Here is a 25,261-nt window from a genome sequence, read left to right as displayed (position 1 = left end):
AAGGGAATGAGCTTCCAAACGTAAAAAACGAAATGCAACATTAGATTCCTTTGTTTTTGGAAATCTCAAATCTTCAATAAATAATGATGGGCTGTATTTTGATGCTAAAAAATGAAGTAAAGTTGCGCAAGTAACTCTGAAATAGAAGCAGAATGGAGTAGCGGCGCGAACGGAGTAGCGGCAAAAGCAGTGAGATCGCAAAATTAATGCAAAGGTTTGGATATTGGAGTGACTAGTGGCATCCACTTCGTAATTTGTTTTTAGCTTAGTGGTTTCTGTTCTGTATATAAAGGTTTACCTGAAGAATGAACATGCAGCAGGCAGTGGCTCTCTGTTTTGAGCTGGAAAACGAAGAGGGGGAACCCGCAGCCGGAATCTGGGCGCAGTGAGGATTTCCATGATGACGATGGCGGATCGATTATTCATATTAGTAACTGACAAAGAGTATCAGAGACTGGAAGTATGATGAGATCCTGGCAGTCTGAGAGGCAGCTACTCAGAGATCCAAGCATGGGAATGGCGGCGCTGCGCAGCTACAAGGAGTCGATCACTACGGGGTGAGGCAGAGCCACTCCCCCAGCAGCTAGTAGTAAACAGCTTACAGCCACGGCTAACTTCGGTAGCCAAGGTAGAAAAGCCTTTTCCCTAGAGTTCAAAAGACTTTGTTTACTCCAAAATTCAGCCACAGTATGTCCAAAAGAAAAACATAAGTGCAATCATTTGCATATCGAGAGTCAACAGAGGCTAATAATCTCCCCACTCAGCTCCTGCATCACTGTTGACACTTGGAGTTTTATGTCAAATCCACATAAATTAAATGACAGAAACAAATTTTCTCACTGCATCTTTGATTCATTTTGTCCAGCTGTAGACTATTAGACTCTGTCCAGTCAGTCAGGTATTGTGGAGTTGGTGCTTTTAATCAGTTTTCAGTTAATTAAATCCAAGTCTATGGAACACAAAATGTCACTAAAATCTCTCTGTCCTTCTAAAATCTTTCAGAAAATCATAGAAGTGCTTCGAATCATAGCTAATTTTATTGGTTGCCAAATATTGCGATACATATCGCATTGTGATCAGTATATCGTATCGTATCTTATCGTACGTGAGATTATTGAATCGCTACACCCCTATTCTCAAACTGGGTTTAGTCAAAAATAGAGTGTAAAAACTGCCATTGTTTTATTTTATGTTAACTTTTAATGTATTAGTTTTCACAAACTGTGCTTTAAAGAGTATGCCTTTATTTTGGGAAACTGTAGCCCTTATTTGATAAAACCAAGTGTTATAGAAAAGTGATGATCTAATAAAATATGTAGGCAAAAAATCAGAAGCAATGCCAGGATTTTGTTGTTTTGCAATGAAATATATAAGACCTAATTACTTTATTTATAATTTATAAATTAATTATTTGTGCTCTAATGTCCAGAATGCTATAATTTGGAAACACCTGACTTCAGGTTTAGGCATCCTGTGAAACACTGTTATGGTCCCTGAATGGGACATAGCTCATAAAAAAAATTGATCAATAGATGACCCAAGGTTAACTCCGAGTTTGCAACAGAAAGAAAATCAGAGAATCATTCAGTTCAGTGTGCTAATTCAGAATTTTTTTACATCACCAAAATGTCTGTCTTGGAGAGTTTTAAACTTTATAAATCATATTGAAACATAATTTTAACCACTTATACAATTAAATAAGAGCCCTAAAAATATCTCACCAATATATTATTTTCTAGTAGCATATATATATATATATATATATATATATATATATACAGTACAGACCAAAAGTTTGGACACAACTGTGTGTCCAAACTTTTGGTCTGTACTGTATATATATGACCTTATCATTTTCCCATACTTCAGTATCTGGCATCATGGTCTACCTGTCACAAATTACCTTCAGTCGCATTTGGCTCAGGCATTTATTGGCTCTCCTGGGGATCTCTCATCCGTAGAAACTACTCCAAAGAAACAGGAACTATGAAAACTTTCATAGTTTGAAGTGACATAGTTTGTCACTATTGAAGGAAGTCACTTCTTTTTTCTGCCATTAGCAAAGATACGATAACACAGAGAAGGCTCTCAAACAACACTAACTCTTAAGTTTGAGCTTAAGGATGTATGGATGTATATATTTACACATATGTAAAAGCAGATAAAATGGAAAATTAATTTACCTATATTTATTTTTTTTTCATTTGATTTAATAGTGAGGGTCCATTTGAAAATATGGTATAAGTTTATGAGGTAGGAGTTTTCTTACTACTTCCTACTCCTTTACGAACTTGTTAAGATTATTGTGGTACAAAAATATGTGTCGTTTGCATTTCTTGGTCATGTGTGTGATTTTATACTTCTGTTATGTTCAAAATAAATAAATATGTTTTCAACTAGGACAATTAGTTTAGCACAGGATATAGTTGTGGAACAGATTCAACAAGTCATCAGATAGCAAACATGTTTTCAGCAGGAAGTACTTGAGAAGTTTCACATAATTGGACTGAACAATGTAAAATGTACCCATTCAATTTGAGAAATGTTTATTTGATCATGTTTTGCTCAGATGCATTTAATTGTTCAGAAAAAAACTTTTTCTACTTAAACTTCAAACCACTAGCTTTTTGGATAAATCGTGTGGTTTTAATACTGCCAGATGTGAAGCCATCACTTAACCAACTGGAAGAGACACCTTTAAGTGTCAGCTGTGTTGGAAGTGCCCCTGACCTTGAATACAATGCATCTCTCAAAGCCCGCAGGGCATTACTCTGTGAATGACCTCTTACTGTCCCTGGAAGATACAAGCTGTAATTCTCCAACTAAATCAATAAAAGCGTCATGTTTTTATTGCTGCTCATAAAGCAATTGCCCAGGACTCACTTAATTGTATTTGAGGCAATCAACAAGAGTTTTATAATCTTTATAGGCTTTCATATGTGTGTCTAAGCCCAAAGCTTAGATGGGAAATCCATGATCCAGACTTTGGATACACAAAACTTCCCCGACTTTTCAAAATTAGGCTTTGGAGATTAAAGTCAATTAATTGAATGGCCATGGAGGTCTTGAGGTCTTATTGATGATGGACAGGATTTTTTTAAATGTGTTTTTACAGTATGTAGTACATATAAGGTGTATTTGGTCTGCAGTAGACGGCCATCAGAGCATTTTCAGAAGACATAATATGTGGAAATGATGCATATCTACCATTTTATACGGTGCATGTTCTACGTCAAGTTTCAAAATGGTGAAGCGAGGTCATGGAAAATTAACAGTGTAAAAACTGACAATAGAGTGTTTGTCCATCTGCAAGAAATCCCTTCTGCATCTTTAAACTGTTACTGTGTTGACTACTGTTTACTGTTAAGACACTAATTATTTATAAGTAACTTAAGCTACACCATAGCATTATGCAAGTGGATCAGCCAAGGCCTGCAGTTTTTTATTCATGGGGCTGATTCTTTGAGTGTTTGTGAGATGTTTAAAATTTCAACTCTTGGGGTGCTGTGGTGACACAAGGGCAAAGCAAGACCCATGTATTGTCTTGGTCTTGTATTCAGGCCATACAATACAAGATGGCCTCAATACATCCACGAGGATGTGACCACAGCCACATCCTCGTGGCGGTGGTCACAGGTTCAATTCCCGGCCTGGCGACATTTGCCGCATGTCTTCCCCATTCTGATTACCCTGTTTCCTGTCAAACTACTGTACTTTCAAATAAAGGCCACTAGAGCCAACAAAACCTTTAAAATAAATACAAATTTCAACCCTTCACGAAATTAGATAAATTCTTCTTCATCTCCTTTTCACGCAAACAGATCATAATCTGCAAAATCTGGCAAATTTATAAGCGTGAGAGGCTTGACTAGCTATTTTTCAAATTACTTACAATTGTTTTGTTGGTTATCTTAAGGGGAATGCCTTTAGTAATTAAAGACTTATTCCTGAGATTCATCACAGTCATTAAAATCCCAGGTATTTTAGTGAGGTTGTCTAATTCCCAGAAGTTTTGAAGACAGGTTAATAATAAGCTATTTTTTGTTTTAGAGATCTTTTAAAATCTTAGTCAAATGTGATAGACTTTAAGTTGTGCTGGTTACGTTGATCCAATTTGTTTCTTTTTTTTTGTTGTTGTTGGCATCTTTGCCTATGATGATATTTAATCCTTGAGAAAGCAGGGTTGACAATGATGATCATAACTGTTGAGTTTGCTTCGAGCCGGCAGCCAAAGAGCCACTGGCCTGCTTTTAGACCATCAAGTCTCATCTGCCTCTCTTGTCCTGCAGGACGGCACATTTCAGTCCCAGCAGCCCAAACACAAACACGCATAAAGAGAGGTTTAGCTGATGTGTGTTGACTTCATGATGAGCTATAGGGAAAAGATGGCACGTTTTCTCACACCACATGTTGAGGCAGAGACCAGAAGAAGGAAGAGGAAGGAAATAGAGTTGTTTGTCAGATAATTAAGTCTTTAAGGCCAGTAGTGAGTTTTGAAATTGATGAAAGGAATAATCTGCAAGATATTTAGTCATTTCCTCAGTGAGTAAAGAGATTAATTGCTGTCTTCTAGAGATGAAACCTTCTATGTTCCACACGTCATTTTGCTCAATATTGTTTGTTGTCTTGTCAGCTGGCGTGTGAGACTACAGTAAATCTAAAATGACAGAAAATAAACAGATTTCAAATGCTGATTAGTATTCAATTACATGGACTTTTAACTCAATCAGAAAAAAATATTAGTAATCACTTAAAGGGAAAGAAATAAGGACCGATCGAGCTGTCACACCTCTATCAGGCACATTTTGTAAGCTGTTTGTATTTAGGAGGGAAATCCCTCTCAACATCCTGGTTCCTTAAAGGCTGAGACAAAGTTATCTTACAACAACTGGTGGTGTTCTTATATATGGGTTAATCTGAATTGATATTGGTGCAATACAACAGTATTACACTTAAATGTGTTTCTGAAACTGTGAACCCCTAATGAATACTGGTGAGTAATGGTTACAACGTTTGTCTTCTGAGCTTTAGATGGCACAAATCTGTTGAGATTCCTGTTTAAATTTCTCCATCTGCCCAAGATCCACCAGTGAAATCTTGCCTTTCTAGTCTTTGTTCTCTACACAAACAGATCCCGTGTGTTTTATTGCTGGTGAATTTCCTGAATGACCTTCATGATGTGAGGATTTGCAACAAAATAGCAAAACAAATTGAAACAGTTAACAGCATACAATACCAATTTGGAGATAAACTATACTTAAGGATAAATTGATTAATTTTTACAAAAGGATAACCTTTATATCTATAACCTACTATTGTGGTGTAGCTTGGGCACTGCCGTCCTACGCAATTCCTCTTGATACTCATCTCCTTCTAATGCAACTTATTGATCTTGATTTCTCTGGTTTCATTTCAATCGAGCCAATCAGCAAGCAGATGGAGGAGTTGTAAACAATGGCTAGGATGTTGTTTGGCTAGGCTCTTCAGTTTTTACTGTGGAGCATGTTGTTCACAACACACACAACTTCCGGTAACCTTCACTGAGTGGCTTCCTTCGCGGTCCAGTTGGTGCATTATATACATCGCAGCCAAACCTTATTGATTAAGTAAAATCAGATCTAATCTTTTAAAACTTCAATAGAGTTCATGTCTCCAGCAAACAATTGTTTTTCATTAGCCAAGGGTCCAGACCCTCTACACAAAGCAAAGCATAGAACAAGGCACTGGTTTTTACGACAGTCGTTTTGCTGCTCGGTAAACACAAATTACATAAACTGACTTTCATAAACTTTATTATAAATTACATTACATTGATTGTTTCTGCAGATAGCAACTTAGATTATAATACAGTAACTATTCAACAAAGTCAATATGGCATGCCAATCTTGTGTGTTAAAATGTGAAGATGCAAGTTTTCTTTTATTTTCTTTTCTTTGTAATTTTTTTTCTCTATGAAGAGAAAATGTAAGCACTAGCATCACTTAAGAAAGTTTTGTTAACGTAAGCGAAATGTTTGTCTGGTGTTTACAAAGACCAAAATATTTGCTACCAAGAATGTATAAATTACCATCTAGTTTTGAACTTCATGTCAACAATAGAGGGGCTGATAAGAAATTACCCAGTTTTCTCATGCAGCATCACTAAAAGCTTTGAAATACATCAAAGGGCAACATTTTAGATTTCAAAAAAAGGTGGCATTGAAATAATATATATAAAAAAAACTGATTTAGTAACCAAAACACCTGCAGGGAAGGACATCATTTAGTAAACATTTCAGCTTGTAATCAAATAAAAAGATGAGATATAAAGTTTGAAAATGTCATCCTTTTACTTTAAAACTTTATACAGTGACAATCTGACTGCTTGCAGAATAATACCTAGATTTCCAGAATGATATATTGTGGTGGTAAACGATTAAACAACATTAATTACATAGCCAACTTGGTGTTATTTACAGATTAGTGTGTTATTTTGAGGTCTTGAGACTTCATTTCACTCAGTGTTTTCTCTTTTTTAAAAGCCAATACTTGTTGGAACTTGTCAGTCGCAACATATTCAGAAATATTTGACAACACTAAGGCGTTTAGGCTCTTATTAGGAACAAGTTTTTTCAAGAAAAGACGAGTTTGTAGAAGTGCTTGCTTGGATGATAAATAATTAGTGATTAGACCTGCCAAGAAGTGTTTGCTTGAAGTGATACTTTTCAGACCAGAAACTGAAGTCGTACAATAGATTGTTCCTTAAAAGTCCCTGACTGAGAGCCAGAAATGTTATTAATCTCACAAACATTGATGTCTCAGGACGTGTTCTTCAACTACACATTTGACAGCCAATGACTTTGTCAGTAGTCCTCTGAATAATGTGATTTCCTTTTTCAAACTCTGCTTTTGTCAGATACCCCATGTGAGTTAAGAAATCAGCTTGATTGTCATGCTTAAATGTTGTGTTCATCTCTGGTGGGTGTATTTGGTGCTAACTTAAGTTGTTAGCCTTGTTATGCAAGACAATTTCTTTTTATAGCCATTTCATCACTAATTAAAATGTCTTAAGCAATGCTAAAAAAAAGTTCAGAATTTTACAGGGACCAACATGTCCACCAAAATAATATTTTTTGTTAGAAATCACATGGGGATGAGGTATTGCTACATTCTTCCATCCATGTATTGACAGGATCTGTATCATATTAATCCAGGTTTTGCACAAGCCACCCAAAACCCAAGTAATACTTGGCTAGATAAGCTTAGATGATGTGTAAATCCTGTGAGTCTAATTGTTTTTTTCTTTATTGGACAGTATTGGATTCAATTCCCTGTTTCAATTTCCGAAGCTCAGCTCCAATAACTAAAATTGAAATGATGGCTCCCTATTATTTGTTGAAATCTGAATGCATTTGGTTCAGGATTAGTTTTATTAAATTCTTTTTAGTTAACTCCATGTCACCCTTTTGGGCATGCATAGTTCATTAACTGCACACATACACAAACATATATAGCTGTGAGCAATTGAAAACAACTAAATATTAGCTTTGCTGCTTTACAATCTTTCTTCAGAGTTGATTTTTTTCCTGCTTTGTTAATTTAGAAAGTCACAAAATATATAGGATATTGTAAATGACAAGGGGGCTAATCAGCAATGATTTAAATTTTGATATAGAGTCTGGGATAACTAACCTATTCCACATTCTCTACACAAATCAGGGTTTATATGGAGTGCAGTCAGTAGGTCTGCCTTGATTTCCCTAATTTTTGGAGTGATTGGCCAATCCTTACATGTGAAGCTGATCTTATCCACCAATCTCATTTACCTCAGGAAAGGTCTAAAAACCAACCACTGTTCACTTTTGCTCTGCTGTGAGAGAAGTTTGACTGACAGACCCACCCACCACATTGACAATAATCAGCCCACAAGAAATTTGACTTTCTTGCTACATTTAGCAACATTTCAGACAAAAAAAAAATTGGTATCAAAGTTGTAATTGGCAGGTCAGACTTTTTAAAGATCATAATCGACAATAGGCCAGAAACCTGCAAACTGCAATCGTTGCAGGTCTAGCTGTCAGCTTTGCTTTTGCCTTTTCTTGCATCTTTTGTAGCTCTCGTTTTTGCAGTTATTTTCATTGTCAGAGATTGTCTCATGTTGATTTTTCACTTTAGTCTTCAGTCCTTCCAGTTTGTCTTGTCTTGAGATCTGCATAATAATGCAGAACACATAATGCTGGAGGTCTCTTGTCTCAAGAATTATTGATTATTAGTGATCATCAGGGAAATCTCTAAATGAAAAATCTACAGGTTCCTCCACTAAAGGGGTTTATACTTACAGATGGATATTACGCAGGTGAAACTTTATAATGCCGTACACTGATATAACAAGTTACAGTTTTAGTAAAGTAAATCTTGTCAGTTATGCAAACTCTAATCTTGCTCATATCCTATTTTGTTTTGTGTGTGTGCATACGTGTGTGTGAGGGCGTGGGTGTGTGTGTGTGTGTCTGCTGATAGAATACCAGACTGCTTTTCTCTCAGGTTCCTGCTCATTATCTAACCAAGTTCAAGGAGATCAGTGCTGATTTGCATTGGAAGACTCAGAGCTTCAGGCTCAGCAGCAACCAGATGATTCATATCGTGTTCTACAAAATCTTTTGCAAAGAGTAGATTAAAAACTATCAATCCACCAAGACCAGCTCAACCACAGGAAATTGAGCTACGTGGCTGCTTTTAGCCTTTTTTTCCTCCCTAGATCTCCTGAGAATAAATACATTTGTCACATAAGCCATGGCAACAGCTGAAGTATGTACAGTTACTTAAATAAAATGACCTGACATAAAAAATCTTAAGTTACACTTAGAAGATGAGTATGAAAAACATGCAATGTAAAATGAACAAAAAAAGTACATTTCCCCATTTTGTCTTTTATTGTTTAAGTAGGAAATGTTACATTTGAGATTTGTATCATGTGTATCTTTATAGGGGGTGGATGGCATTATGTAAAATAAACATTTTTAAGCATTATATCATGTTAAAATCGCTAACTCCTCATCAAAAGCATACCAGGAGTGTTGCTTTGATTCTTTCATGCATGTATGAGAAATTATTTAATTTCCAGTAGCGGCCATTCAGAATACAAAAACTCTTGCTCCCACCTATTTCCACAAAGCTGCTCCTTGAATCTGCAATCCGCTTCCCAGAGCACCCAGCCCCCTGCCTTCTCCACAACTCCTCCAGACTAGCGGTAGCAGCAGTTAGCAAACATGTTGCCATTTGTGCTACGTAAATAAATTGAAATGAAATAAAATGAGCCTTAACTTAAAATGTACTTTCTACTCCATTTTCTATGACTCTCTTGGTCTCAGTTGTGCATAATTTAAAATCTGCCTTTTCCCAGATATTGAGATCATCATACCGAATGTTGTCTACTCTAGGAAGACGATGACCTCTCATACGTTCTCACAGTAACCTAGTTAAAAAAAATAAAATATCACACATTTTAAGGATGGCAAAATTAATTTCACTTATAGTCATATTTATCTGTACTTACATCAAGAAATGTCAGTTTATGATTAAAGGCAGGTTAAAGTTTATCACAAAGCATTTGACACCCCTTCTTCTTTAATCTAGGTGTAAACACCTAGCTCTCTCAGGCAATGAATCAACATTAAATCCATTGTTTAGCATTCAGTCTTTGACTACCACAAAGAGTAATCTATCATTTTGTTATAGATCACAGTTCAGATCGTACTGCCTCTTGCTGCTATTCATTGATGGCTCATCAGAGAGCTCACTCCTCTATAATACTTTTTGAACATTATGAAAGGCATGAAATAATTATGTAGGGCTAGTTTTGATTCTGTGTAGAACCCGTACAGCTGAAGAAGACTGTAGAGCTTTGAGCTTTCAGCCCGAAATGAACAGTTGATCACTGTACGTGGAATAAGAATGAAATGAGATTGCCACTCTGGCAAAAGAATCTCATTTTGGCTTTGCACCGTAGCAGACTAAATTTTTCACCAATTCGCATCAAGATTATATAAAATGGGCCCATCATAAACAAATCACATACCTTAGAGGAGGGAGAGGACTTACTGTTTAGTAAAATGCATTTCATAAAATTCCATTATATCTGGTTTGCCAGCGTGAAACAAGATCAGAAACAATGTGACAAAAGCTTTATAGCTAATTCAAGATGCAGCTCTTTTTTTTTTTTTCCTGAGCGTTGCCTGTTCTGACCTCTGGTTGAACTTACTAGGTCTCCCACTCCTGGACATTTTAAATAATTAAGTTGAATGCTTTGCAGTTGTGAATTAATTTTCTCACTGCAGAAGGCTGAAAATTATGTGGAAATAATCTTATAAACTTCCCACAGTGATCTGCATCTCCTAATTACCTCTTCCATATCTTGGCTGGAGTCTTCCTCTTTGACATTGTTTTTACATCCCTACATGTCACCATGTCACTTTTTTCTCCTTCTTTACATCTTGCATTTCTTAGTGGTCAGTAAAATATGTGCATTGGGCTAGCAGTGTGTGTTTCCTCTTTACCTGCATATTGAATACGGAACCCATGAGGGTTGATTACTTATATCTGGTAACAATGGAGGATTTCTGTTCCGTCCTGAATGATAAAACTCTCTTACTTCATGGTTGTATCTCTGCCTCAGTTTGTGAACTTGAGGCATTCCTTTGAGCTAATGATCTGTGCACTGTCAATCATTTCTACACCTCAGCGCTTTTCAGAAATTATACTGACTTCTATTCCTATTTTACTCAGACAGACACGTCCACCAAGCCTTATAAAACCCACCTAAAAATCAGGGATGTTCTCATTGCAATGTTTTTTGTTTTTAATAAATAAATTAACTGAGACAATCTGCGTGAAGATTTTGAGATGGGATTATACATGTGATTTCTTCTGTTTTTCCTTTTAGGAGAGGAAACTATGTGCCTTCCCATTTGTTGAGACTTTCCACTCAGATTTCATCAACTACATGGTTCCTCTGTGTCGCCAGATGGACTTCTTTGTGCCAGAACTCACAGAGCAGGTCAAAACAGACGGGAAAGACGAGGACTCTGATGAGGACAGAGGAACTGACATTACAGGTAAACCATCACACATCTTCAGACACTGTCAGTTATTGTACAGGGGGGAACGAGACAAACCAAAATACCACTTTTTGTGTCTGCCTGCAAGAAATTTTCAAAACTGATGGGTAGTTTTGAAACTCTCTTAAAGGAGAGTTAACTCATTGTGAAAATCTTGTTTTTGCTGACCTCCAGTGGTTTAACTTTTCACAGGTGTATATCAGAGCTTCTGGCAACACCCAAACACACCCATCACTGAGAACTGGAGTGACTTTACTCTATAAAACACCGAAACAGGCTTACAACGCCATATGATCACAGTAAAGTAAATCAATCTGAAACAGTTTCTGGTTTTCTTAAGAAGCTAAAAAGAAGATAAATGTGCCAACTTTTATTTTGTCTGATGCTGTTTTGACTACCTCATCCACTGATCACTGAGAGCAAGTGACATGAGTGTGTAATTGTTCTGTCATTGCAACTATGCGTCTCCACATGCCGTCTCCTCTCTACTGCCGTCTCGCTCGACTTGAAAACTCATGACATGGCAGTATTGATTTTTCTGATGTACAGATTACAAAAGAAAGAAAATAATGTTGGGATCAACTAAAATGCAGTGACACCTATAGCAACTGTGTTAAAATAACATTCTCAAGACACATTTATCTGGCGGCAAATCTTTCCAGAGCCAAAAGTATTCACTCTCTTTGAACCCTTTCTCATTTTGCGGCATCACCCTAACACACTTGGATGTTTTTTATTAGGATTTTATTTGATAGATCAACAGAAACAAGCAGGGTTTTACTTTTTTTCTGAAAAGTATGGTGTACATTTGTTTCAACCCTGTTTATGCTAGTATGCCCCGATAATCCAACACAACCAACTATCCTCAGATTTCATCTCAGAAATTGCAGCATTTCTGTGAGGCCCCCAGAGGCTTTTAGAGAACATCAGTGAACAAACAACCCGATGAAGAACAAAGAACACAACAGACTGATCAGGGAGAAAGTTGTGGTGATGCTTAAGCTGTTAAGACATGGCAGTCCACCTGCGAACCTGACAGCTTAACTAAGGAGAGCATTAATCAGAGACTCAGTCAAGATTCCCATGGTAAGTCAGAGCGTGATACAAAGCTCAGGTCTGAGACTGAGTCGACTTAACAACTATCAGTCAGGTACTCAAAACATCTGGTTTGCAAGACGAGAAGAAAGCCACTGTTCAAAAAAATTATATTTGAAGTTTTCCTCAGGGTATGTTGGGGACACATCACCCACTGCAACATAGTGATGGCAGCATCATGCTGTGGAGATCCTTTTTTCAGCTGGTCATAGTCGATGGAGAAATGAATAGAGTTACGTACAGGTGGTAAGAATAGTACAATAATTCAGACCCACACAGTCTCACATCAATATGTGCTTGTTTTAGACTTTTATTTATTTGTTGTTGTTGTATTTTTGGAGTTTTTAAACATATTTTTGTTTCTTAAACTATCTTATATCAAATGTTATTTTGTGACATTCTGTGAAAGTGCTCGGGTCACATTCCTACATGCACACTATATTCATAATACCTCAACTCTAATGGAAAATAAACATGACAAAATGTATATTTTATTTAAAGGAGAATGTTCTCTTTAATTCCACAAATTTAAAATCCTTAGTTGGTATTCTTAACAACCAAACATATTATGAGTGAATGTAGTATTGCTCAAAAACAGTATTTTATACAATAGCTGCTGAGCCCATGCATGTTAATGCTATCTTTGAGTCAGTAGGGGCTTGTAGCCTTTGGGCTTGAATTTTTAAGCCAAAATACTTCTGCATTTCATCTGCTTAGTGCTGATCCTAAATTTATACTCCAAACTTCTAAATATTGACTCAATACTCAGCATGTCTTTATGAATACCACTCAACTTTCTGAGTGAGTTCCCTTCTCTAGTTGTGATTTCAACAGATGTACATAATCACTGTGTAGAAACACTAATGGTTGCTTTCTCAATCAGGTAGAAGTTATTTGGAAGCCAAGTGGAAAGAGTTGTCATTGTAAGCAAGATGAGGAACCAGGCATCTTGTCAGAGGCCCCTAAGCATATTAGACATAAACTGCAAATGATCCAGGGAGACCTTTGGTCATTAAAGGCCAAAGATCTCACTGGTTGATCTCTGGTCATTCAGAGCATTCCTCAGCTGATGAGCTAATTGAAATGTAATCCTCGCCTCACCCAGTGGCAAGTGTTGCTCACCAGCGCTATCAGATACCTTTGAGAGAAATATTTGTTTTATTTGACATGTTAGGGGACACTTACCATGCCAGTGTTTTATTGGACTCTTGGATGAAGTCTTCATCCAGTATGTCCACGAAAGGCAACAGTGCTCAAGGTGCTGAAGGTCCCAGAGAGTTGGAGGTGTTTTATTTAAAGTTGAGAAAGATGGTGTGTGCATTTATCAGAGCTGATATCCTCAACAACACTATTACAATCAAAGGATTTGCTAAAATGATGTAGACCTATTGTTAAGACTGTAAAATCTCAACTAAAACACTGTAACATCAAAATGATCCAATTTCACATGACCTATGATTAATCTCCAGTCAGGTTGTTATCCAGCCACAACATGTGTTTTACACCAGCGGTTTTTAAAAGTAAAAGCCTCAGCCTTCAAAAACACGACTTGCAAAATAGCATTACAGGCCGTGAACATTATTTTGTTGATCAACAAATAATAATATATTTCAATAATAATTCAAGAGCAGTGAAACTCTGTGTACGGCCCACTGCAGCTCCCCGCTCTGCGTGTCTCCACTCACCTGCAGGTCACACACACCGCTGTGTGTGGGACAGACACAAGGAAAGCAAAGAGTGCAGCTTAGCACAACATCTTTGATACTGATGCTTCTGAAATCAAGGCACTGACTTGATGAAGCAGGAGAGCAACTTTTTCTGAAAGTTCTGTTTGCAGACGAGGAACTGAAGAAGTTTTAGTGGGAGCAGAAACAATAATGTCTATAAAAAATATACAAACTTTTGCAAAGCAATAGGACCCCAACTGGGAACTTTTTGCACTTTGCCTCTCTCGTAATTATGAGGTTTATAGGTCTTTTGATGCTTTTTCGTTTTTACAATTTCTCATTCACAGCTATATAGTCTTGTACATGCAGCTGCACAGCATATTAAATTCTGTATATCTAATAGAATTGAATATAACTGTATATGAGGCACTATTTAACACAATAGCTGCTTTTACACTGCCTGTCCCATTCAGGATAACACTATTTGTGTCCAGCTTTGCAGTTAATATTGTTTTTTTATTACCTCTTTATCACAGCGCAGGCTGTTTATCACCCTTTGAAGTTTCCAATCAAATACTAAACAAAGCAAATAGATCCTCTATCGTCTGAAATAAATTGTTTTTTAAACTGTTCTTTTTTTTAACCTCATTCTTAAGCGCCGTGAGTTTCACTGTAAGACCACCTCAAACCAGAGGTAACCTTCTGGTCCAGTGAGATTTTCCAGTGGTTTTTCAGGGAACCATACTGGATTTCAGGAAGAGACTGTGGAAATGGTTTTGGCCCTGGCTTTCACCCCTTTGCCTGTTTTTGTTCTAATGACGGAACAATTTGTTTCAGTGTGAGTAAATTCTGTTCTAGTCCATAGGCTCTGAGAGTCTTGTGCATAAAAATACACACAGTAACCAAGAGCGACATTTTTGGGAAAATAATAGAGCAGCCGTTTCTCAGAGGAGAGCCAGAATCAATGCCAAAGCTATACAGATGCTGCTGGTGCATCCAGCTTTATCAAGATAGAAAAAAATAGAAAACCTTTTAGTTCTGTTCAGTGTTCAAGCAGGCATGATACAACAGAAAAATCTTGGTTTATCCTCTTTGAAAAGCTACATGAGCCAACATGAATTCCTGAGAATAATGCAGGGAAAAAAGTAATGTTTTTTGATAAGGGGCTATTGCATGTTTGGTGGAGTTTTAGCAATGATATATATTATTACGATGTTTAAGATGTTAAGGAGTCTCTTGTGGCAGTATTTCTAAAAAGTAAAACTTAAAATTGTTTTTTACTATTGGAGCATTTTCCCCTCATATTTCTTAATGAGTGTCTATGGTTTACATAATTTGACATGTAGCAGAAGCATACTTCTGTGTCTGCAGATTTTTGTCTTTATTTGACTGCAGTAGCACAATGCCTAAGAAATATGGTCTTGTAAGAATCAGACTTATTTTTGACACTAAACTTACATTCTGTGTAGTTATTATGTGATTTTTTTTTTTATACTTGAAATATACCAGCAAAAATTTACTTTCACAAATGTGCCTGCAAATATGGTGACCTTCTGTTCACTCCAGCCAAAGCAGTTAGCAAAATTTGAAGTCAATAAACTTTTAGCCAGTTAAATTGGACACCTCTGATCAAACGGACATACAATTAGCTGCTTACAATATCTAAAGAACAAACAAAAACTTTAAAAACAGAGATGTGGGGTTTAATTAATACGTTTTGCATCAGTAATGCTATGTGGAAAACATTAACTTTCAGCAAAACCACCAATAAAAGCACAAAAGGAAATCTTCAGGAAACTTTCATTAAATATTTTAATTAGGAGCATACAGATTCAATATCCATGTGTAAATTGTAGTAATTAGCATGAATAGCCCTAGCCTATATTTGCTTCACTGATGAGGTCAATCGGTTCAGCATTGCCCAGCAGCTGTGGGAAATTGATGCGATCATGTCAAAGCATGGCTGCATCAGCTCTATTAAGAAACATACGTTTTGGTTTACTGCAGCTTCCCCAGTGAGTCCAGAATTCATTGAATTTCCTGCTCAATGTCTTCGCTGCTGATGGAGAAGCAGTTGTTTTAATATATTGTGAAAACTTCGTCAAAAGATCCTCTGTGACTGTTTTGGTTGAGGTAATTAACCCTGTCATGCATAGTGGTCACTACAGTGGACAGCTATCTAAAAGCCATTTTCTTGTGCTTCCTGTGGATTTTTATGTTATAAATGCACACAGACCACTGAAGTGGACACTAATGCATCATAAAATATACCATCAACTACTGGCCATCAGCTGCAAATGCAAGAAATTATTTTTGTTAAATACAATATGGCCGACAGACAAAAAAGCATGAGAACCGACCCGGTCCCTCCTTCTACTGTAGACGACTCTTACAAGTAAAAAAAATATTGTGACATCAGATAACCCCTAAGGAACAATACTACTGATGTATTTTTCAAATAACAACTTTGTATTTGGACAAAATTACAATTGATCACATAAAAATTAAAAAAAAAAAAAAAAAAAATTATTTTTACAAAAAAAATTTCCTACCTTTTTTATGCCTTAAGAAAAAAAATTTTTTAAATGGAAAAAAAATTCTGACACAAAGGATCATAATTCATGCATGAAAGGGTTAAAGAGTTAAACTTTATTTATTTATTTTTTAAATGTGATGAAAATAGGATGTAAAATATGCAGCATTCTGTTAAAACTACTGTTGTTACTCTAATGATTCTGAAACCCCTCATCCTTGTTTTAAAGCTCTCACTGATGTTACACAGATATAATTCTGTGGGGCTCTTTGTGATTAAATGTACATAATTTCATCCAAATATTGGGCAGTCAACAACAACATGGTTCTTTGCTCTACATGTTGCTTTGCATCCCAGAGTGACCCAATTTTTTGGGTCATTCTAGGATTTTAAAATCATGACAAAGATTTGTTTAAGTAACTCATTTTATTAAAACAAAATTATTTTCCTGACCCAAAGCTCAGCTCCCAAACGTATGTAATCTATTTCATTGCTTTAGGACTTTTCTAAAATAATATGTTCCAGCGCCTGGGAATTTAAAGTGCTTCAATTCAGATGTTAGAAATGACTTGTCTCACACTTGGTTTGCAGAATATTTAAGTGAAGCTTCACAGGTTTAGATTCTGTATGACACTACCATCGACTCTACATTTGTTTCTTTAAAATATGATTATTACTTGTCACATTTTTCTTGATAGGGTGGGATTGTTACATAATTGGGTGGTGAGCTCCATGTGGTTTCTTGCTGCAGAACAAATTTCCCTTTGGGTATAAATAAACGTTCTTGGACCTGGAGGAGCAAATACGTGATGTTAAAAAAGACATTTTGCACCACATGAGTTAGTGGCACTTTAAAGACATGTGCTGGATTAGAACTTTTCCAAACTTTTTTGTGTGATTGGGTTTTTCATTCTCGTAGTGTGCTTGTCTTGAGTAAAAATATTGCAATATGTTGATGTTGCGACAAAGATTTGTGACAATAATCGCTTTTATGTTTTATAAAAGCCATAAATAACATAAGAGAGTAAAGGTAGTAATTTCTAAAAAATAAAAATTGGTGGGTGTTTAGGCTTTTGAAACACAGACATAGCAAAAATACAGAATTAACACCCATTTAGTTTGTAGTAATTTTCAGTGGCTTAGAATGAAGATTATTATATTTTTATGTTATTATAATAACAACAAAAAATTATAGTATAACAAGAAAAAGTTGTTATACTCTGTTACTGGGTAACAGAAGTTATTGTGGAAGTTGAGTAACTGTGAATAACAAGCTAGTGCTAGCTGATTAGTCAGACTATCTGTTGGAGTTTGCATAGAGCTGCTGACTGTAGCTTACATACTGCAGTTTTGAGACAGTTTTCCCTTATTGAGAGTGAACGGTAGCGCTAGGTTTAGCTTCAAAGCTATGACTGTTTTTCTTTCATACAGGAAATATTTGAGCTTTTTATAAGCACTCCATCTAAGATTTTGCTATCGTTTTTGTGATTTAAAAATAAAAAAATTCCATTCAAAATCACCAATCTTGTGGTACTACTTTCAAAATATTTGCAGTATTTTGTCCTCATTAAAACCCTTCCAAAATTGTATAAAACTGGAGAGACTGTAAGATAGGCAAAAGTGTGGGATTCATTTTTCAGTCAGCTGACCGAGCAGCAACAGGTGCTGGAGCGGCAGGACTCTGTTACTTTAGGCTCCATACAGTTGTAAAAAACTGCAATCACCCTAACATTTTCTCTAGTATCTCATTGAAATAACTCTAAACCATAGTTGTGGTTTGATGAAAAATATTGGTGGTTTAAAAAAAACAAACAACACTTTTTAAAACTTTTGTTAACAATAAGCAATTCATTGCTTTCTTCATAATTAGTTTATTGCCAGGCTGCCAAGGAGACCTCATAGGACACATTAGCAGATTTAGACAAATGGTGTTTTACCCAGAAATCCCTAAATGAGGATCCCTAAGCGCTCCTGCCACTAAGTCGGTGTTCATAAACAAGATGATCCATCTAATTTAGCACTTCCTAATTTCTGTTTATATATTTCATGTTGGACTTGTCTCACCATCCGCTCCGATTCTGCAAACTCTTTCACCATGTCTCAGCTGTTTCTGTAACTAATTACCTCCTTAAAAAAAAGCCTTCTCCTCTGTTTCAGCAGTTTGAAGAACAAGACCTTGATCCGCTGCTAATAATCCCAATGGGTCCAATTTAGCAATTCATTTAGGCAAATGTTTTCCAAGAGACTTCCGCTGGCTTCTACCACTACACAAATTTTAAGGGTTGCATGCTGATTTTGAACGTGTGGAAGTTGTCCGGCATGCCAAGCCTCTTCCTTGAAGGTGCTGATCCGAAGAAATTAGCCTAAAAAGGCCAATTAAAACCCATACAATTCCTTACAGTTCAGTGTTACTTATCATATGAAATGAGTCTCAGTGGAGTTTCCATGTTATTGGAATCAAAACACAACCCACCTACATGCAGTTTGAAGCAGGACCACTACCAAAAAAATCACATTTCTCCCATTTCTTGTAGGTTTTGTAGGTTTTGTCTGAACTTGCAACCCAATCATCAGATATTATAAATAACCTATATGAAGTTCACATGTACACTGCAGGCGGGATCACATCTGCTGGACGTGATAATTAAATTGGTGAAGATTCAAACAAATAATAAAAAGAAATGGCTGACCTTAGGGAGCATCTCGGAGACTCCATGTTTATTGTATTTCTGTCCCTAATGACGCATTTCAGTGCCAGCCCACGCAGACGTGCGCCTGATGCTTCTTGGGAGTGTAAAGGCAGAAAGAAAGGGATGAGCATGGTGTCCGGTGGGAGAGCAAAGTCAAGTCAGGATTTATCTGTCAAACGCATTTAACGTCAAGGCGGTCACTTTACTGGCAAAACACACCAGGCATGGATGAGAGCATGATGCATTAAAACAATGATGTATCTAACTACAACAAAATTAACTGAAAACCATATATTACTAGCTTGACCAGATATTTATTACAATGATGGAAACTTGGCTTTTTCCTGGTTTTCTTCACTCTTTTCTTTCACCCGAAAAGAGACCGCTGGAGGTGCGATCGCTTAGTGATATTTGTTGTGTAGGTGGCAGGTATGATGTGCTCCTTACATTTCCCAGAGTTGACACTTACTCTGCTTTCATTTGCAATTTTAGAAAGTCCTCATGTTTTTCATTTGCCAGCTTTACTCCGTCCATCTCTCTGCAGGCCGTGGATTTGTTGGACACAATTTATTTCTAACTTCCGTTTAATTCGTCACTCTGTCAACTTTTTTGCAGATTTCCAGCTGTGCACATTCCAGCAACAACAATCTGGACCAATCGCTTAGATGAAAAAGGACCCTTAGCTTGGGGTAATGAATGATGATTGGCTCACAGGGAAATGTAGATCAAAGGCTAGAAAAATATAGGCTTAGACGGAAAGCATTAGCACACTGATCATGTCGGTGAGGAAATCTCCACCTATTAAGCAAATGGATGCACTCTGTGAGTACAGATAAGTAACATGCAGAAGACAAGCCTAGCTGCAGCCAGCTGCTGAGAATGAAATGAGTCATCTGAGGCGCTTTATAAGAAACAGATTTTTGTCTTTAAATATTATCGTCTGTTTTATTTGAACTCAACTAATTGGATACATTTCTCTGCTCTACAATGTATTGCAAAAAAAATTGATACCCCTTGAATCATTTCATATTGTCTTGTAATGACGACAAATTTCGATGTAATGCATTGTGAATATGTTTGATGGAATATTAAAATGTGTGCAATTGTGAAGTGAGAGGAAAATGATCATTTTTCTTTAAAGTGCGACATATATTCTTTTCATCATCCATGAGTCAGCTCCAGGACTCTTGAGTTATGTCTCTACCAACTTTGTACATCCTTTGACTTAAATGTTTGACCACTTTTCTTGCAAATTTGCTCATTTTTATTAAACTGGAACAATTTGTAGACATCAATTTTCAAAGCATGTCACAGATTCTGAAAGGGATTTAGTCTATTCTTTGACTGGGCCATTCTACCTCATTAATTGACTTTTAATAAAACCGCATTCTATTGCAGCTTACTTTTTGACACACAAATTGTTTTTTAGTTTTTATTTGTTATGTTATTTTGTATGTCCTCTATGGCTTGTAGCAAGCTGTTTACAGGAACTCAAAAAGCTATTTTCACAGTGGCCTGTTTTATGAAGGTCAGACTTGTCAATTGCTAATAATTTTTCTTTGAACATGTTGGATCTCTGCAGCTCCTCCAGGGTTACCATGAGCCTTTTGGCTGTTTCTCTTACTATTTTTCTTCTTCCCTGCCTATTCACTTTAGGTGACAGCCATTTTATTTACTTACAGTGGAGTGTGTCTCACTTTGGGATGACCGATGAGATGTCCAGACTTCTCCACAGCTTTTTTTCCTGACCTGTCTGCCGTGTTCCTTCGTCTTCATGATGCTGTTTGCTAACTGGATATTGCCAACATCTGTTTGTAATTAAATTACACACATTGTTAGGTGACAAGTTACTGCTGAAGAGGATTAGTTAAACTAGACTTTACTTAGGAGTATTGGTGTAACACAAATGCACTCCACACTTTTTAGATTTCTGTTTCAAAAACTATGTATTCTTTTCCATCTCCTTAAAAGTTATGCGCTGTGTTGTGTTAATCTCTCATAAAATACAATATAGGTAACATTTTTTTCATAACAAGACAAAATGTAAAACATATTCAAGGAACATAAATGCTCTTGTAAAACTCTTCCTATGTGGCTTTACTTTTCCAACACCATTATTTATAAAACACATACAGTACAGACCAGACGTTTGGACACACCTTCTAATTCAAAGGGTTTTCTTCATTTTCATGACTATTTTTAAGGCAAGAAATCCCACTTATTAACCTGACAGGGCAACACCTATGAAGTGAAAACCATTTCAGGTGACGACCTCTTGAAGCTCATCAAGAAAATGCAGTGTGTGTGCAAAGCAGTAATCACAGCAAAAGGTTGCTACTTTGAAGAAACTAGAATATAAGGGCTATTTTCAGTTGTTTTACACTTTTTTGTTTAGTGCATATTTCCACATGTGTTATTCATAGTTTCGATGCCTTCAGTGTGAATCTACAATGTCAATAGTCATGAAAATAAAGGAAACTCATTGAATTAAAAGGTGTGTCCAAACTTTTGGTCTGTACTGTAAATGATGATATTGTATGGATTCATTTAATATCTGCACAGAATCACCTTCCTATGTGTGGTTTTAGTCAGATGTAAATCATCCAGAGTAAATATCATGGTAATAGACACTTTCATTGGTATTCTAATAAAACTTTGACATGTTATCTTTGGCCAAAGGTCCATATGTAACTTATCACAGCATCTACTTGATAAACTGGAACAAATTTTCTGGTTAACCCAGCCTGAAATTGGCTTGCTTTGCCACTTCTCATTTAAGTTTTTATCAGATTTGCACATGACTTTTTAACACAGTCCAGATTTAATCCCTCTTAATTTTTAAATTGCTGCAGGTGCAGATTCCCACAGTGACGTGAGCTCAGTAAGCGGCGGTGTGCCTTGGGACAGCAGGGAGACTTCTCTGGCAGCTTCCACTGCTGCCTCTCTGGCCTCCTCTCTGCCCCTCAGAGACATAATGGACTCAAACGAAGACAATAAGCACAGGGAGCACAGCGACAGAGGTTCAAACGACTCTGTAGGCAGCGGCTCATCCTTCGAAGAACTTGACATGGACCAGGAGGAGCTAGAGGAAGGAGACGGGATGGAGGGCGAGAAGGAAAAAGGAACCCCTGAAGAAGAAGATGATGATGAAGGAGAAAAAGAAGGAGCTGAAGAAGAGGCTGGACTGGTTGCAAAGAGGAAGTTCCTGGGAGACGGAGAGGAATAGGAAGGACACAGGAGAAATAAGGGACGTGGCCGTTTGAGTGGCATGCTAGAGTGTTTCTCAGCTGTGCTGTTGTTGGTTATCTGTCAGAGTTGTTGGTGGATCTAAAGCTGTTCATGCTGTGACCAACACCACCTTTTTCTGCACCTTCTAACAAAGCCTGTACTCGTTCTTAAACATAATCTCAGATTTTAGGAGCCCTGGTTGTGTGTTAGATGCTGCCAGGACAGAGCATCACTAGGGGAACCAGCACACGATGTGCAGCAACAGGTGTTTTCATTTCAACCAGGATATGATGTAACTGTGGGTCCATCTTCTACAGATTTTTGGAAGATTAAACGTAAAACGCCTAAACTTAGGAATAATTGGGTTGTTAAATACATAAACTGCTGCTGTTTTTGCAATTAGACCCGATTTCAAATCGGAGGCAATAAATCAAGTTATTGACATCACCAGCTTTTCCTTCGAGGGTGTACATGTTATTTTCTCATCACTCTATACTCAGATAATCGCATATTAATGCGATCTGTCTTTCCAAATTTACGTTATTAACCCACTCTTCACCTAGTTTATTTTCTTCTCAATGTAGCCAGAGTTCATCTCCTATCAGAATCTAGTTGTGATCTCTTTGTAAGTTGATATTGTACTGGAAATGTAGAAATGTATTGCCATGTTTGTGTCCCTCTGTGTTGAATAAAATTTTCCAATGGGAATTGTACCTACAAATAATTAGTTTGTCTCTCACACGTGCAAAATAAGACGCTGTCGCTGTTTTTTCTTCTTTCAGAGACAATGGTTTGAACGCACCTCGATTTCAAACAGCTTCTTCCTGAAGTATGATTTGATTTCCACTGCAACAGGCACATAATTTTGTCTGCGGTCTGAGGACATTCTTGTTTATCTGCTTCCCAGCAGTTACAAAAGACGTAACAGAGAGTGGGTGGCGGCGCTTTTCACAGGCCAGCAACAAGCGAGTGAGCTGCTCATAAGTTATTAAGCTTGCTCTTGGAGGCTGACTGTTTTCAAGGTTTCACAATGGAATGATTGCTAGTTTTACTGCTTCACTTGAGTTCAGGTGGGAACAAAATGACAGCTGCTAGAATCAGAACTAATGATTTATTAGTGAAAGTTATGCAAATAAATCTCAGCTGTTTTAAGGCGATCATTGTGGAGCAAATTCCTGTGGCATGCTTGAAGTATTTGATCCAAAGAATTTGAAAAACCTTATGAAGCACAATAACGTAAAGTGAAATATTATTGTATTGTATTGCCACAGTTGAACTTGTTTTGGTCTGTCATTGTCTGAAAGGTTAAAATAAGATATTTACATACAATTTAAAAAAAAACCTGCACTTTACTTCATGGCTTGATATTGAAACAAATGCAGTCCAGAGCTTTATCTGTTTTAGATATTAATTTCAATCATCCTAAACCTCTGATGTGATGTGAGAGACTTTTTTACAAGTTCAGTTTTTGATATATATTTATTTATAAGATGGTAAAAGATTTATCGCATATCTCTCTATCTCTATATCGCTTGGTGTAATCTCAACCTCGATAAATCTGGTTCTAGTTGAGGTTTCTTCCTGCTAAAAGGGAGATGTTTCTCTCCACTGTCACCACATCTTTGCTTAGAAAGAGCGATTGCTGCAAAGTCAAGCCAAAGTCATTGGCTGGACTTCCTAAGATGGACTTTTACCAGTTGGTATTACATCATAAATTTTAATAAATAGCATTAAGTTTGGCTGCATGAATCTCACTATGCGGTTCAGTTGTGATGCTAACATGCATCAGTTTAAGCTGATTTCCGCCCAAATGGAGATGTATATAATTGGATATGAATTGTTTGTCTTTCAAAGTGCCTTGAGAGGACTGTGTTTGTGAGTTGCCGCTACAACAATAAACGTTTAATTGAGACGCTAATTGCTTTTAAAATCATTCGATTGTTCAAAATCCATTTACTGAGTTGTGGCTTGTGGCATCCTTTTAGGCTGATCATTATTTTAAAGTGTGGCTTCATTAGTTTTCATGGTGATTAAGAGCCACAGTTATAAAAGTTTCTCAACAGTGAGTCATATCCTTCCAGTGGAGGAAGATGAGGAAGATTGACTATGTTGGAGAAATTTAAAATTTTACTGGAATTTATTGTGTATAGAATAAAAACAGCCCCCCTTGCGATGTTGACATCTAACATATCTAAGCACTAAGGTTTTGTTAAGTGGTTGATATTTTTGTAGCTTAAATTAATAAAACTGAATATTGAAATCAGTAATTCTCTAATGTTCCTCTGGTATTTCAATAAAAAGACTGTGACCAAATAAAAAGAATAACTGTTAGAAAACATTATATTACTTCAGCTGTTTCTGTGATAACCAACCACTTGTACCATTTTGTCTACTTAGTCTGTTTCTGCAGAGGTGTGATGAGTCTGCAGGGAGTGATGCCCTTACCACATGTCTGTTGCGCTTTCAGTTTTGCTCCCACCACCCCCCGACCTCTGTCCAGAGGCCAACCCGAGAAGCAGCGTTGACGAGGGACAGCGATGACACGGCGGGTCAACCGCTGATTTAATTAATCGTGAATTTCACATGGGTGTCACGCAGCTTCATGGGCATGCTGGTTTTTGCCCTCCTGTGGTGTTGGCTATTAATGTGCTGTACCTCGCAAAAGTATTCACACCTCTTCAGTTTTTTCACATTTTGTCACATCACAGCCAATAAAGTTCAATGTAATTAATCGGGCTTTATATATACATACATACTGTATATGTGTGTAATGTTAGACCAACATGCACATTATTAAGAATAGGATTGAAATGGTGAATGGCTTTCAAAATTTTCTGCGAATAGAAATCTGGAAAGTGTAGCATGTATTTGTTTCCAGCAACCATTAATTTCATAACCTTCATTAAAAATCCATTCATCTGTTGGATGCTTATCTGTACGGAGCCCTCTAGGG

General features: G+C 36.8%; 1 protein-coding gene across 1 annotated transcript in view; it reads left to right on the top strand.

Annotated features, from left to right (window-relative positions):
- The window catches only part of tex264 (testis expressed 264), a 78,670-nt gene extending 55,641 nt beyond the window's left edge, over positions 1–23,029 (top strand). Inside the window, exons 3-4 of the mRNA XM_023325543.1 lie at positions 10,921–11,092; positions 21,933–23,029. Of these exons, the coding sequence (XP_023181311.1) occupies positions 10,921–11,092; positions 21,933–22,306 (546 nt within the window). The 3' untranslated portion in view covers positions 22,307–23,029. The remainder of the gene's footprint in view (positions 1–10,920; positions 11,093–21,932) is intronic.
- Positions 23,030–25,261: the final 2,232 nt, after the last annotated feature.

This window comes from Xiphophorus maculatus, chromosome 20 (genome assembly GCF_002775205.1).
Source record: "Xiphophorus maculatus strain JP 163 A chromosome 20, X_maculatus-5.0-male, whole genome shotgun sequence".
Taxonomy (NCBI): Eukaryota; Metazoa; Chordata; class Actinopteri; order Cyprinodontiformes; family Poeciliidae; genus Xiphophorus; species Xiphophorus maculatus.
The sequence above is the reverse complement of the archived record's forward strand: the minus strand, read 5'-3'. Positions and strand labels throughout refer to the sequence as shown.